This window comes from Coregonus clupeaformis, unplaced genomic scaffold (assembly GCF_020615455.1).
Source record: "Coregonus clupeaformis isolate EN_2021a unplaced genomic scaffold, ASM2061545v1 scaf3555, whole genome shotgun sequence".
Taxonomy (NCBI): domain Eukaryota; kingdom Metazoa; phylum Chordata; class Actinopteri; order Salmoniformes; family Salmonidae; genus Coregonus; species Coregonus clupeaformis.
Window position 1 is genome coordinate 1 of NW_025537009.1, and position 14,574 is coordinate 14,574.

At 42.4% G+C, this 14,574-nt stretch overlaps 2 protein-coding genes across 2 annotated transcripts; one reads left to right on the forward strand and one right to left on the reverse strand.

The window, feature by feature from the left end:
• Positions 1-775: 775 nt before the first annotated feature.
• LOC121565684 (basic proline-rich protein-like) lies at positions 776-5,578 on the forward strand (the record flags this gene model as incomplete). The annotated part of the gene is given in 7 exon segments (XM_045220318.1): positions 776-864; positions 1,337-1,450; positions 2,239-2,310; positions 2,416-2,462; positions 2,641-2,706; positions 3,610-3,973; positions 4,104-5,578. Coding segments are annotated over 7 exon segments (1,050 nt in total). The 3' UTR covers positions 4,412-5,578.
• A 922-nt stretch (positions 5,579-6,500) lies between these two features.
• LOC121565683 (axin interactor, dorsalization-associated protein) lies at positions 6,501-10,970 on the reverse strand. The gene is made up of 7 exons (XM_041876192.2): positions 10,894-10,970; positions 9,364-9,527; positions 9,154-9,267; positions 8,487-8,609; positions 8,161-8,283; positions 7,888-8,005; positions 6,501-7,684 (listed from the first exon to the last, which is right to left on the reverse strand). Exons 4-7 carry the CDS (start codon positions 8,572-8,574, stop codon positions 7,588-7,590), a joined length of 426 nt encoding a protein of 141 aa, XP_041732126.1. The 5' UTR covers positions 8,575-8,609; positions 9,154-9,267; positions 9,364-9,527; positions 10,894-10,970; the 3' UTR covers positions 6,501-7,587.
• Between the last annotated feature and the right edge of the window lie 3,604 nt (positions 10,971-14,574).

The following is a 14,574-nucleotide window of genomic DNA, read 5'->3' on the forward strand; positions in this document are numbered from 1 at the left end:
AAATGATCCGATTTATTTTTGGACAACTTTGTGCATATTGGCCTAGGCTATATTATTCACCACCTGAGGATGTGGGAACTCAAAACACTTATCTAGATTGCTAACTGTAAATATAATAATGTTACTAGATAGCCGATGTAGGCTAATTTATTAATATATTAGCGAATGTAATGTCCTACAAAAACATTCCAGCTCTAGGCCTATACAGGCTACTTGATGTAGCCTTATTCACCGCAAATGGCGCGCTCCGCAGCGCATCAAAACCATATACTACATAGCCTACTCCAGTTGTAAAGTGGTGCCATGAACTCCATATTGAGAGGTGAGAAATGTAATTATATACTCACAGAAAGCAGTGACTCTCCTCTCTGTAACTAGAACAACAGTAGTTGCTTTTGCTAACTGTATTTTCCCGCAATTGCATTTTAAGCAACGGTCATATGGTTGTGCTTATTAGAATGCACCTCTCACCTATTGCTCACTCAAAATGGGGACAGGCAGATCCGTTCATATGGTCTATTTTTGGTCAATTGCACAATCATAATAATAAAGAAAAAATAAGCAAATTGTGAACCAAAAACTAACGTGACCGGCTAAAAAGATTCACTGGCACCCTAGCAACCAATTTAAAATTGGTCGCACTGCCAAGTCAAAGGGTCGCAAATGCAAGTGTTTTGGTCGCAGTTTTGAGCCCTGAAATGCAGTAAGCTATATTAGTCTAGGTTTGGAGGTACAGTATTGAGAAGCTAAATGCCTGTTCTCTTTTTTACCCTAGACTGACTGACATGTCCAGCAAGCTGAATGAGCTCCGTAGGCCTCTGTTCAAGCCCACCCCTGGGATGGCTCCCATGCCTCTCCGACGAGGTAAGAACCAATCCTCAGAGTTCCCTTTGTTATTTCGTGCTGGCGACTGGCACGTCTGTGGCGCATTCAGTAAGGCAAAATCATCAGAATATAACTTGCAGATAGAAATGAAATGAATAGGGCTGAAATGACTCTATTCTTGAAGACAGAGAATCATATATTTATATCTGAACGTTCTGTAACGTTCCTGAACTGCCCACTGTGTTTCATACCTGGCAGGGCTAATTTCTATTGTCTTGTCGGTAGGATTTCAGCTGTGACTGCATTTCAGATTAGTTCTTGGATGTTTTGACTGTCTGATTCCCCATCTGCTGTTTGATCTCTACTTTCTGAAATGCATGTTTTCCTGATGTTTTGATTTGAATTCCTTGAAGCTGGTCCAATGTGGAGAGACTGACAGCGGTATTTGGCTGTGTGGTGTTGGTTGTGTGTTTTGTTGTTTTAAAGGTTGTTAAATGCTTTTGCTAAACAGGTGATTCGTACGGGCCCTCACCTGTGAGTGGCGGTGCCCCGTCCCCCCCTCTCATGATAGAGGGTCCCGGGCGCCCCCCCTCTGCCCCCGTGGGGCGAAGGAACGAGCTCTACGGTGAGACTCCTGAACCCCCGCCCCGGACAGCCTTGGCCCTTCTGATTGGCCGAGCAGTACCATCCCTCAGCCAATCAAACCCCTCCTTGTTCACCCTTGTATGCCCCGACTCGCTGCTCTCTTTTTCACCTTTCCTTTTTCCCTTTCTTCACCTCCCCTGTGGTGTTTCAATCATTTCCCTTCCTTATTTTTCTTCCTACTGCTCTCATCCTGCTCCTAGTTGGTACCCACCTCTGACCTTTTCCTCTTCCTTTTTTTTGTCTTCTGATTACTTCCTTTTTGATTTTCTATGACATTCTTTCATGTCTCTTTCACTGCCATCTTTTATCCCTCTACTGCCATACCCATCTTTCTCACCTGTGTTTGAGTGTCCAGATGATCCAGAATGTTCCCATGCCTTCATTTGCTTTCACAATTTGGAATAACGCCTCTTGCTCTTCCAGTACTATGGTGTTGTTTTTGTTGTGTTCAGCTGTTGTGAGATCATATGTAAGGGGCAACTCGTTAGGTTACCAAAGCTTTAGCCTTTGCTTTATTTTTTTAAACCATATGAGATGTGGTATTAATATTTATCCGCAAGTGTTCTAGTTCTAGAAGAGTAATATCCTACCATGACATGACCAAACATTTTCCTCGGACTGCAAATAGACCAGACTTTGCTATAAATAGATGGTAGCATGAACCAGCAACGTGGTCTAGAGTCAGGTGTCTAATGACAACCAGGAGAGCCAAGATTAGCATTCGAGAAGATGAGAATATGGCATCACCGTGTATTTTGTGTCCAATAGGACCACGACCTCCATCTGACCCTCACGGCCGTTACCCTCCTGACCACAAACACCCAGTGGCTGCTAGACCTGGTAGAGATTATATTTGTAGTCACTGAGGGTTGATGTAGTATTATTCCCTAATTGTGCCCTTATCCTAAATCTCCTCTAATCATTCTGCCCTTTGCTCCTCCACAGACACAATGGCCCCACGTACATCCTCACTAAGCAATCTGGACTGCTCGGTAAGTTTCAGTCAATTTCCACAGCTTATTTGTTTCCTTATTACGTAACCATGTCAGGAGGGAAAAAGTGACATGGAACTAGAGAAGGAAAGTTTCAATGAAACCCCTTCAGTACTTACTGTGGTGTGTGCATCTCTCCCCCCTGTTCCTCCATCATGTGGGTGTGTTTGCACTAAAGCAGACCACTCCACTAGAGTCAGAGTCACAGGCTGAGGCCCAGGCCTCCACAGAGAACCCAGAGGCAGTGAGTATTATGTTCCAGGCAGCGGTGGCAGGGATTGCGGATGTGTGTGTGAGCATGCTTACCCCAGCTGTGGATCAGTGGCTGGAGTGGCAGGCAGCTGGGTAGTGGCTTCACATGGTTGTCAGACTTAACATTGCTGGCTGGATTCTGACATGCGTAGTTACTTGTCTTAAGGCGCTTACAGACGGGCCTCGGTAAACGGCAATTGAACCTCGAGAAAATCCTGTAGAGACCAGCGGTCCCCGGTTGTTGTCAGTTCGAAGGTTGTCATTAAAACATTGTTTGATTGGTTGGCAAGATGAACTCTGCTCATTGGTCAACCATGTGCCGCTCAAGACTTCAGCTAATTTAATATTTTGAAGCCTTGAGTGCCGAGCCAGCGGCGCCGCTCACTGGAGTGAGTACCACGACCCGAGCCACTAGCAAAACTGCTTGCGTTTTGCCGCTCTACTCCCATTTGAAGTCTGATACCTTCGCCGCTTACCGCGGCCCGTCTGTAAGCGCTTTTACATGTTCCTTACATTAAGACACCCTCCCTCTGACCCCCACTGAGTGAAATGGTGGCACTGTTCTACAAAGCCTTAACTTCAGCACAACTACATGATGGATATCTCAAATGTGTTATCATTTAAAGCTGTGTGTGTGTTTGAGGTTAATGCTTTGTGGAAACGGTCCTGATTCCGAAATCAGTGTGATTCTTGTGGAACTGTGTAACTTGACTTATTGTGGGTTATTGTTGTCTTTCTCACATGTGCATGATTGTGTTTGTTTTGTTCTAACCTAACGAAACTGTTTGAATCACATGAAAGGGGTCTTCACTGTTGGTGCCAGCAACAGGGCTACAAGCACAATGGACATATTGCTATTCTTCGTTTTAATGTTTCTTGTTTGTTGTTCCTCCAGAACTCTCGACCTCAGGGTCCTGGCTCCCTCCTGGTCTCTCCCATCAGCTCCCCCCCCGACTCAGGCCCCGGCCCCCTCAGACCAATCATCAGCTATCCCTCCGGACTCTGCTACCGTCCCCCTCCCGGCCCCGGCCCCCACCACATCCCTCCTCCCCCACCCTTCATGCCTCCCGTGTACCGACCAGACAACGGACACTCAGGCATGATGCCTCCCAGACCCCCACCGCCTAACGGACACCCGCCTGGTCCCATGATCCCACCCGAATATCGGCCTCCACCACCTGGTGCTTACAGTCCCCCTTCCCCACACAACCGGTGCCCTCCTCCACCTTCTCACTATGGACCGGTGCCTCCCCCATTCGGTAGGTGGTGAATTCTGGCCCCCAGCTTTTACCTCAAGTTGACTCTTTGCTATTAGTATTTCAGTTGTGGTTAGTAATGCTATTGTTATGTTGGTACTATGGTATTATATTTGTTTTCCCTTCTACCTAGGTGTTTCCAGCGGCACTCCTATGGCCCGACCCATGGGACCCCCACGTACCTACGTGCACTATGGACCACGTGATCATTCCATCCCACCCCAGCACCTGCCCCCTTGGGCGGCCCCATACCCTCCTCACGGCGGCCCCAGAGACTTCCCTGGGCAGCCCCCCATGCAGCCACAGGCCCCCCATGGCCATGACTCTTCTGTGGGCCCCCAGCCCGGCATTGGCTCCCAGGGCCAGGGGCAAGACTACAGCTCCCAGCAGGCAACAGCTGCCCCCCAGGACTCAGTCAGCTCTGCCATGGCAGAGCCTTAGACACCCACCAACCGTTAACGACCTGGCTACATTTAATTAACCACGATTCATCTCTTTATTTTTCTTAAAGTATCTTTTCTTAAAGTATCTTAAAAGTTAGTGTTCCTATTAAAGCATCAGAAAATCAATGTCTTATGTTTCGTATGTTTGAGTAGTGACTGAGGCTTGCCACTCTGCAAGAAGGCCTATTGTGCAATAACATTTATATTGTATGACTGAGGGTTTTTAAAAGGGTATTATGTTGGTTTTGTATTAATTTCACAATGTTATCATGGTTTCCTATGGAAATTATTAAAAATAAAGGGGCCCCAAGCTTTTGGGTTGCTTGCGCTGGTTCTAATCCCCGAGCCGACTAGATGAAAAATCTGTTGATGTGCCCTTAAGCAAGGCACTTAACCCTAATTGGTCATGTAAGTCGCTCTAGATTAGAGCGTCTGCTAAATGACTAATTTTTTTTTTTTTAAATGTATCAATCATTTCAGAAGTACCGTATTATCTTAACTCTTCCCAAAACAGTCTCTTCAGAATGAACTGAAAAGGAAGGTTGTGTAAATTGATAGTCAGAGATGTATTTACTATTCTTAGGATATTTTATTAATAAAGCTGGTAAAAAGTACTGCAGTTATGTTATCTATTGTTCATATGAAGCATATGACAACTCTTCAGATCCATTTTAGTTTAAAGGAAATGTCTGATAGTGCTCAATGTATTTGTTTTGTATGGATAGCTATATTACATGTGAAAAGCCATTAATCACCCACTAACTGAACACCTGTCATATTACCTTCACATTGTTTGTCTTTTTTTTGTCTTATGTTACATCAGGGATGCATCACATTTGTCAATTTATTTTCAAGTAAAAAAAGAACCTGATATTTCTTGCACATGATTAAAGACCGTATTTGCATTACATTTATATCATTGCGCTCAGATAATGTATGCTTTGGTGAGAAATATTTGTTTAACTCTGAGTAGGTCCCAGAGCGTTTCTTTGTACCCACAGACAATATTTACTGCTACCAAAACACTTGACTGATTTGATTATTAATGGCATATCTGGAATGGTATTATGTACACCGTTATCAAGGCTGTCAAATGATTGTATAGTTGGGCTCTGCTCTGCCTTATACAGTATGTGAAGCCATAAATGGAGTTACTGAAGGTTAATCATGATGACTAAGTGAATTTTCTGTCGACCACACCCTACACTTGAATTTGCTCTCTTTGTACATGCTATCAATAACAGCTACAGTAATACCCATCTGTTTATTCCTGAAGTGGTTAATTCTGGTAATTGCTATGGGCACTCCTGCAAAGCCTTCACTAGTCTTGCATGACAGTGGCTATGGTAGTGAGCATCAAATACGTGATCCATTGTGGTTCAATTGTGACTGACTGATCTACAAATAATTAGCAGTTTATTTTATGATGCAAGGTCATTTGTAGATCAGTCAGCAGTCACCTGCAATGTCGAACAAGCCAAGTGAAAATTTGACATAAGTGTTTAGTTAGGATTCGCTCCTTTAGTAAGTGTAAAGGAGGACTACTATTCAAACAGCACAGTGTAAATTGTCAATCCAATGATAAATGTTCATTTTCTCACAACCTGTCACCCAAAGCACAACACTGTATTGACAATCGTCAACCTTGTCAGACAGCACACACACAATAATATGCACTGATTAGTGTCTCTAAATGCCACATTCAAAACAACTGGGAACTTGGAAAGACAACCGGGAACTCCAACTGAGATATCTTTTTGAACGGTCATACAACTCGGAATTCCAAGTCGGAAACTCTTTCTAGAGCTCCGACTTGAAGATCACTGACATCATGATTTTACCTCGTTCTTTTCAGAGTTCCCAGTTGTCTTGAAAGCACCATAAGTATATTCAGTTAGTGCCATTACAAAAAAAATATCAAAATATTAATAAAAATGTAGACAATGTTTTAATAGTGGTTAGCCATTGTGGCATTGATGGGAACAGCATTCGAAACAAAGGTAGAAATCAACTTCAGTTACATGCAGCATCCTTTTTCAAATCCCTTTACAACAGGATGACATCATAGCATCTCAGAATCCTTTTTGAATGGTAATAAAATGCATCCTTACTTCCGCCCATCCTTGAAGTAATCACAGATCTGTGATAGGATAGATTAAAGCAAATATCCCAATATATTGCTTTTACCTATTAAATAATGCCAGATCAGTGATAAGGGTGCATTTTTAAGTAAATGAACAGGGCAGTTATGTTTTCACTCTGTGGCAGTTGTGTCAAAATATCTCATTGTGCCCATTTGAAATTGGCACCAGGATATGACATCATCAATACACCGCTTGACCACCTATGACCATGTTGTTCCTCTTTTGTCCCCAAACGGAAAGACAGAGGAAGACTAAAGACGAGGCTGGTTGTTTTTCTGCTGGTTGCTTGACATACAGTGCCAATTGCTAACTCAACTCTTATTTTCCATTGAACGTCATGCAGAGAGGAGAAAAAAGTTATCGCTAATTGGCATCAGAGGGGTCAAATGCGGCGTTCGTAACCAAGTGGGAATTTACCATATAGGACTGGGAAAAATCAATTTGAACGGCCCTCCAACTGGAAATTACTAGTGAGAAACTTGTATATATCATCCTGAGCTCCCACTTCTCCCACATGCTGACCTCTGACGTCACCTATTAAGGAAATGACCTGGATAACAGCCTTTTCGGCAGTTAAATGCAACAACAAAACCTTATTTATAAAAAGCAATCTATCAATATGGTTTTTTAACACTCATTTGTTTACCAGCATGATAGCTTTTAGTTTATGGCTTAGGAAGCTTGTTGGCCATTAGACAAATCAGCCTTTCTCAACAAGTTCAAAGCACGTGAATGCATCCAACTGGTATTTACGACTTCACAACTGGTAAATTCCCACCTCCCACCTGGTTACGAACGCAGCATTATACAGTAGGGTGTTGTCACCGCTGTAGTTAATATGTGTCATCCAGGGCCATCCTATGACAGAGTTGAGGGTGTGGCCTTTGGGCCTGCTGGGTTTAGTATTGCTGATGTGAGTGGAGGCGGATACGCAGTAGGTACACCAAACTTTGTTGGATGTCTGATGACTACAGTGGAATTCTGTGGTGCTTCTGCTTTCTTGATGTGCTCCATTCAGTGACCTCGGTTATTAATCTTTGTGCAACGTCTGGTGGAGGTGGAGATAGAGTGGCTTCTTTGTCAGGAGCTGGAGCTTCTTCCTCTTGAAGTCAGTGGGCTTCTTGTACCTGACATCCGATAGCATAAATAAGTGATTATTTCAAACTGTATATTCAAAGGGCAGACTGACCAACAACAACAAAAAATAACACTCAAATCTGAGATTCTCCAAAGAAATAGTTATCCAATTTGATTTATTTTCATCTTTAAATAAAATAGAGAGTACATTTAAAGAAAGTTAATCTGGAAAATTCAACAATGTGTCACTCACAACTCGATCACAATGGGACCAGGTTTGATCTCATCCATTTCCATGAAGGCAAAACATTTTGTGCTGGTAAACCCCTTCTTGGGTTTATAGTGCTTGAACTCAAAGAAAATAGCTACCCCTGGAACATGAACAAAATTCAGGATTAGCAATTGTCCGCCCAATCCCTCTGCAAGGATTTGAACATAAACGGACACTGTAGTAGCTTAATATTACATGATACTAGCTAAATAGAGGCCCCACTACTAATTCAGTAGAAATAGAAAGTTTGACTACCTTTTGGTAGTCTCTCGATATGTCTCTGGATCTCGATGTCTACGCTGAAGTGAATGTATGTGTCCTCCTTTCGGGTAGCCACAGGTGTGTCTTGCACCGGGTTCAAATCAATGCCATTCACATCTGTTGGGAAACAAAACGTTCAGATTCACTTGGGCTGTTCTGCAGGAAAAATATATAAAAAATGTACTGTCAAGCGTCAACTCAACAGAGATAATTCTTTTTACAAAATGTCTAGATTATCACTGTTTCAGACCTTACCATTTCAGATGTGAAGGTAAGCAACTCATCTCAGCATTTTAAACAATATAGCCTACATACAGTACCTTTCACACTAACTGTCATGTAGGGATCAATGCATTGCCCTGCATCTTTCAGCCCAATCTTGTCAATCTTTATCGTGAGCAGCGACATCCCGGGCTCTGAGGGTAACCGTGGCAACAATGTACCTGTTGGAGACATGAAAGCTGTAACTTTCTAAAGAAATACAATAATTGCATAAAACATTCCCACTTTCCCAGAACTAATGCAGCTGAAATCAATATAATGTTGGCGTCCGAAATGTAACCCTACTCCCTATATAGTGCACTACTTTTGACTAGGGACCATAGGGGCCGTATTGCACTATATAGGGAATAGGGTGTAATTTGGGACGTAACCAGTGTTTATACTTGCAGATCCTTTTTCAAGTCATTACTGTCAGCATTATTTTACTTATACAATAATAGGCAGCAGAAGAAGTTGTAGACTGACTAACAGGTAAGGCTAAGATGACATACCCATTTTGGTGAACGCTTGTAAAAAAAAAGAAGACATTGTAAAGTAGATTCAACAACTAAAGTTATCTAGTAGTAGTAGTAGTATAGGGTTATTGATAATAACAAACTGTCTATTAGTAGGCAATCATATTCATGCTACAACAAAACCTATTGACTTAGGGTCCTTTAGTAGGGCTGATAGTTTAGAGATCAAGAGGTCAATTAAGGAACATACCTTCAGGTAATGCTTTACTCCTGAGTGTTTCACTCGCTCATAGAAGCTGTTGTAGTCTTCCAGCTTCGATTCGGGATGGTGGTGTAGTATCTCTGTGCCTTTCCTCCAAATTATCTGAAAGACAAAGTTTGAAGAAATCAAACTTAGCATCTATACAGTACTTCTTAGCTACACTTTGTGAGTGTTCAGTCAGTCCAAAGATAGACCTACCTCAGCGTAGAGTTGTGGCATGTTTGCAGTGGTATCCTCCAGTGTCTGTGAGTAACTGGCCATGTACTCTGCGGCATCCTGCCATCTATGGTGCAGCAAGACCTCCCTGATGTGTTGGAGGCAGTTCCTTGTGGTCTTGTGAAAGCCAGTCTCACGGGGTGTCTCTGTAATGAAACAGACATAGCTACTGATTAATAAGACTAAAGAGAGCATCTTATGTAAAGATGAAAACGATAATCAGACACTGACATACACTACGTGACCAAAAGTATGTGGACACCTGCTCGTCAAACATCTAATTCCAAAATCATGGGCATTAATATGGAGTTGTACACCCTTTGCTGCTATAACAGCCTCCACTCTTCTGGGAAGGCTTTCCACTAGATGTTGGAACATTGCTGCGGGGACTTGCTTCCATTCAGCCACAAGAGCTTAAGTGAGGTTGGGCGCTGATGTTGGACGATTAGTCCTGGCTGGCAGTCGGCATTCCAATTCATCCCAAAGGTGTTTGATGGGGTTGAGGTCAGGGCTCTGAGCTAGCCAGTCAAGTTCTTCCACATTTCTGTATGGACCTCGCTTTGTGCACGGGGGCATTGTCATGCTGAAACAGGAAAGGGCCTTCCCCAAACTGTTGCCACAAAGTTGGAAGCACAGAATTGTCTAGAATGTCAATGTAAGCTGTAGCGTTAAGATTTCCCTTCACTGGAACTAAGGGTCCTAGCCCAAACCATGAAAAACAGCCCCAGACTATTATTCCTCCACCACCTAACTTTACAGTTGGTGCAATGCATTCGGGCAGGCAGCGTTCTCCTTGCATCCACCAAACCCAGATTATTCCGTCAGACTGCCAGATGGTGACATGTGACAACGCGTTTCCACTGCTCCAGAGTCCAATGGCGGCGATCTTTACACCACTCCAGTCGACGCTTGGCATTGCGCATGGGGATCTTAGGCTTGTGTGCGGCTGCTCGGCCCGACTAACAGTTATTGTGCTGACATTGCTTTTAGAGGCAGTTTGGAACTCGGTAGTGAGTGTTGCGACCTATGATTGATGATTTTTACAAGCTATGTGCTTCAGCACTCGGCGGTCCTCTGTGAGCTTGTGTGGCCTACCCCACTTCGCACTTCGCGGCTGAGCCGTTGTTGCTCCTAGACGTTTCCACTTCACAACAACAGCACTTTAAGTTAACTGAGGCAGCCCTAGCAGGGCAGAAACTTGACGAACTGACTTGTTGGAAAGGGTGGCATCCTATGACCGTGCCACGTTGAATGTCACTGAGCTCTTCAGTAAGGCCATTCTACTGCCAATGTTTGTGTATGGAGATTGCATGGCTGTGTACTCGATTTTATACACCTGTAAGCAACGGGTGTGGCTGAAATAGCCGAATCCAATAATTTGAAGGTGTGTCCACATACTTTTGTGTATACATAGTGTATGTAGCACCAATCGGTAGGCAGGACCTTGAACTAGCTGGTTTAGCTTACTCGAGGGTTCACATATACGTCTACACACTGTATTTTATCAATTACCTTTAAATATAGGAGGAGCCAGGGGTAGGTTTGGCTTCTTGATTTGTTTTCTGTTGATTGATTAATCATCATCTGAAGACTCATTTTCGCCCAGTTCTTCTACAGGTACCCTGAGTTCCGACTCCAGATCATCAATGACTCACCATTTGAAGTTCGACCTATTTTCGTAAACAATCATGTGAAAGCCACATTATAATATATATATATATATATATATATATATATATATATATATATATATATATTTGTTATATTTTTAGCAAAATATAATGTAGGTAGTTTAGCAAAAAGTGTGAATTTGCTCCAAACCCCATGCATGCTACCAACGCCTCGTCAGCGACACAAAATAAAATAATTCCGGGTCACGGAATTTCTGAGTTTTTCAAAATAAAGGTCGCCCACGTAATAGTAGAAAAGTATCATTAAACTGTATTTATTCATGACAAAAATAATTGTCTAAACATTAACAATGATTCATATTTGTTCCTATTTAAGTGGTATTTGCATTAAATGTGGGGTTCAAAACATGGTCCAAGGTCAAATAGGGCGGCAGGTAGCTTAGTGGTTAAGAGTGTTGTGCCAGTAACCGAAAGGTCGCTGGTTCTAATCCCCGAGCCGACTAGGTGAAAAATCTGTCGACATGCCCTTGAGCAAGGCACTTAACCCTAATTGCTCCTGTAAGTCGCTCTGGATAAGAGCGTCTGCTAAATGACTAAAAAAATAATTTAAAAAAATGCCTGCAATTCACTGTCTTCTTCTTCTGTGGGCGTTATGGTGGACTACAACCCAAAAAGGTGTATTGCCGCCACCAACTGGATGGGTTGAAACCTAAACAAGGTAAAAATAAAATCCATACGTGATAGGGAAACTAACTTAATCCACCCAAATAAAAATAGTACATTGACAAAACAAAACTCCTATTTCTTCCTTCTTTCAATTCTCCATATCTCCCTTCTCAGGCTCTAGGGCCTGAGACGGTGGTACTGACTTGTGACAATATTCCATGTAACTCCTTCGTCGAGAAATCTTTCAGCCCCAGGAACCTCTCCGCCGCTTCCACAATGATTTCTATCTTCCTGGACCTTCTCTCCACCTTGGCAGTGCCATTTATCACCATAGCTATAAAGGCCACAAAGTCCACCTTCTTACCTCGTTTAGGGATCATGGCTCAACCTTTGAAATGTCAGGATCCTGCTGGTGAAAGGCAACCCCTGCAGCCTGCAGTGAAGGCCTTTCCATTTTACATTTACATTTTTGTCATTTAGCAGACGCTCTTATCCAGAGCGACTTACAGTTAGTGGACTTCAAGTGCACCATTCAAACCCTCAACCCTTTTACCAGCTGCTGCATATGATACGCTCTGGATAGCCCTGACTTTGGCTTGCAGGGATTTGTAGTCTTGCATGATGTCTACTTTGATGCTAATTAGCATTTTTCGAATCTGAGAGTAAATAGAGCCGAATATATTGATAAAAGTCACCTTGTCCAAGAGCGATTTAAATGGTTATCAAAACGTCATGCCAGGGTAAGCCTACACGAAACACAGCCCTTATTTTAAGTGTTTCTAAAATTCCCTATAGGAAAAATGAATGGTGGAAAAACGATTGGAACCATTTCCCTGTTTGACCGCTAGGTTTTATGGGTATTATGACACCTCCACTGTGGGGCTCTATAGCAGGGGTAGGCAACTCTGTTCCTGGAGTGCAGCAGGTTCTGCAGGATTTTGTTCCAACTAGGCACCACACCTGACCAACTGAGCTAATTGATCAGTTCAGTGATTGCCTAAATTCAACACACCTGCTGTTCCAGGTTGGTTCAATCCAGAATATGAAGTGTCTGCGGCACTCCTGGACCAGGGTTGCCTAGCCCTGCACTATAGGCCTATAAATTACATATTGGCTTATAGAGAGAACTATTCTAGGTGCCGGAATAAAGTGGGGTTGGGATTACTCAATAGGGTCTTCATTTTAATTTGACTTTATAACAAGTGGGCTTCGTGTTCGAGCCTATTTCTTCCTATTTAAGAAATAAAAGGTAGGCCTACCTGTTTGTGGACGAAATTATAGGCTATACTATAATAACATATATATAATAATGATTTAACAACAATATAATGGAATAAAAAAGAATAGAATAAATTAGGGAAGGGAGTTGGTCGCAGAGGTCTGGTGTTGGTGGAAGGACTGGTAAAGGGTGGACCTAGTGCTATAGTAGGAGTTGACTGTACTGATAGTGACGCTGTTGTCTATGGTGATAAGAGTTAACTGTGGAGTCGACCTTACTGATAAATGCATAGATCAGAATAATTTGACAAAACAGATGAATGAAAATAAGGCTGTTGAACCACCAAATCTGAAACATAAATTGTATGGGGTGGCAGGGATGTAGATAATTTTAAACAATAAAGGCAATACTTGGGGAGATATTGACCCTGAATATGGAATGGACCAGCACAGTTGGCCAACATCACTTTTATGGGTTGTAAGAATAGGCAGAAAGAGGTTAATGTCTTTGGTATTGGCCTGTAATTAGTTGCAATGCTTTTTTGTCATTTCATTTGCAATGGCATGTGACTTGGATCATTACCATCATTGATGGTCCTCCCAAATATGTTCACTACCGGGCTTCCCTGGACCTTGATAGTAGAGTGGCTACTATTTTGAGAACAAAATAAAACAAGGATAGCCAACCCTTAGCGTCGTCCCTCAACTAGGCATTTATATGACCATTTATTTGATCAATTCTGACTTTTACTTTTAAAGGTTAATATAAATGTAGTTGAGGGACGATAGCCTACCCTGAGACTGTGAGAGTCATATCATCTCTGTATTTGCTTAGTTTTGTTAGAAATTGCGTAATTCAAATCTGGTATTGAAATAAGAATCAAGAGATCTTCAATCCAGCTAAATTTATTAAATGCAAAATGTATGGATGATAAGTATGTTGGTTCGTATACGGGCTCACTGAAAAACCTCGCAGGGCAGACAGAGAACTAATCCATTGTTTTAGATTGTTCTTCAATTTTTTTAATTTTTTTTAATTTTTTTTTTCCACCTTTATTTAACCAGGTAAGCCAGTTGAGAACAGGTTCTAATTTACAACTGCGACCTGGCCAAGATAAAGCAAAGTAGTGCAATAAAAACAACACAGAGTTACATATGGGGTAAAAAAAACATAAAGTCAGAAATACAACAGAAAATGTATATACAGTGTGTGCAAATGTAGCAAGGAGGTAAGGCAATAAATAGGCTATAGTGCAGAATAATTACAATAGTATTAACACTGGAATGCTAGATGTGCAAGAGATTATGTGCAAATAGAGATACTGGGGTGCAAAAGAGCAAAATAAATAACAATATAGGGATGAGGTAGTTGGGTGGGCTAATTTCAGATGGGCTGTGTACAGGTGCAGTGATCGGTAAGGTGCTCTGACAACTGATGCTTAAAGTTATTGAGGGAGATAAGAGTCTCCAGCTTCAGAGATTTTTGCAATTCGTTCCAGTCATTGGCAGCAGAGAACTGGAAGGAATGGCGGCCAAAGGAGGTGTTGGCTTTGGGAATGACCAGTGAGATATACCTGCTGGAGCGCAGACTACGGGTGGGTGCTGCTATGGTGACCAATGAGCTAAGATAAGGCGGGGATTTGCCTAGCAGTGATTTATAGATGGCCTGGAGCCAGTG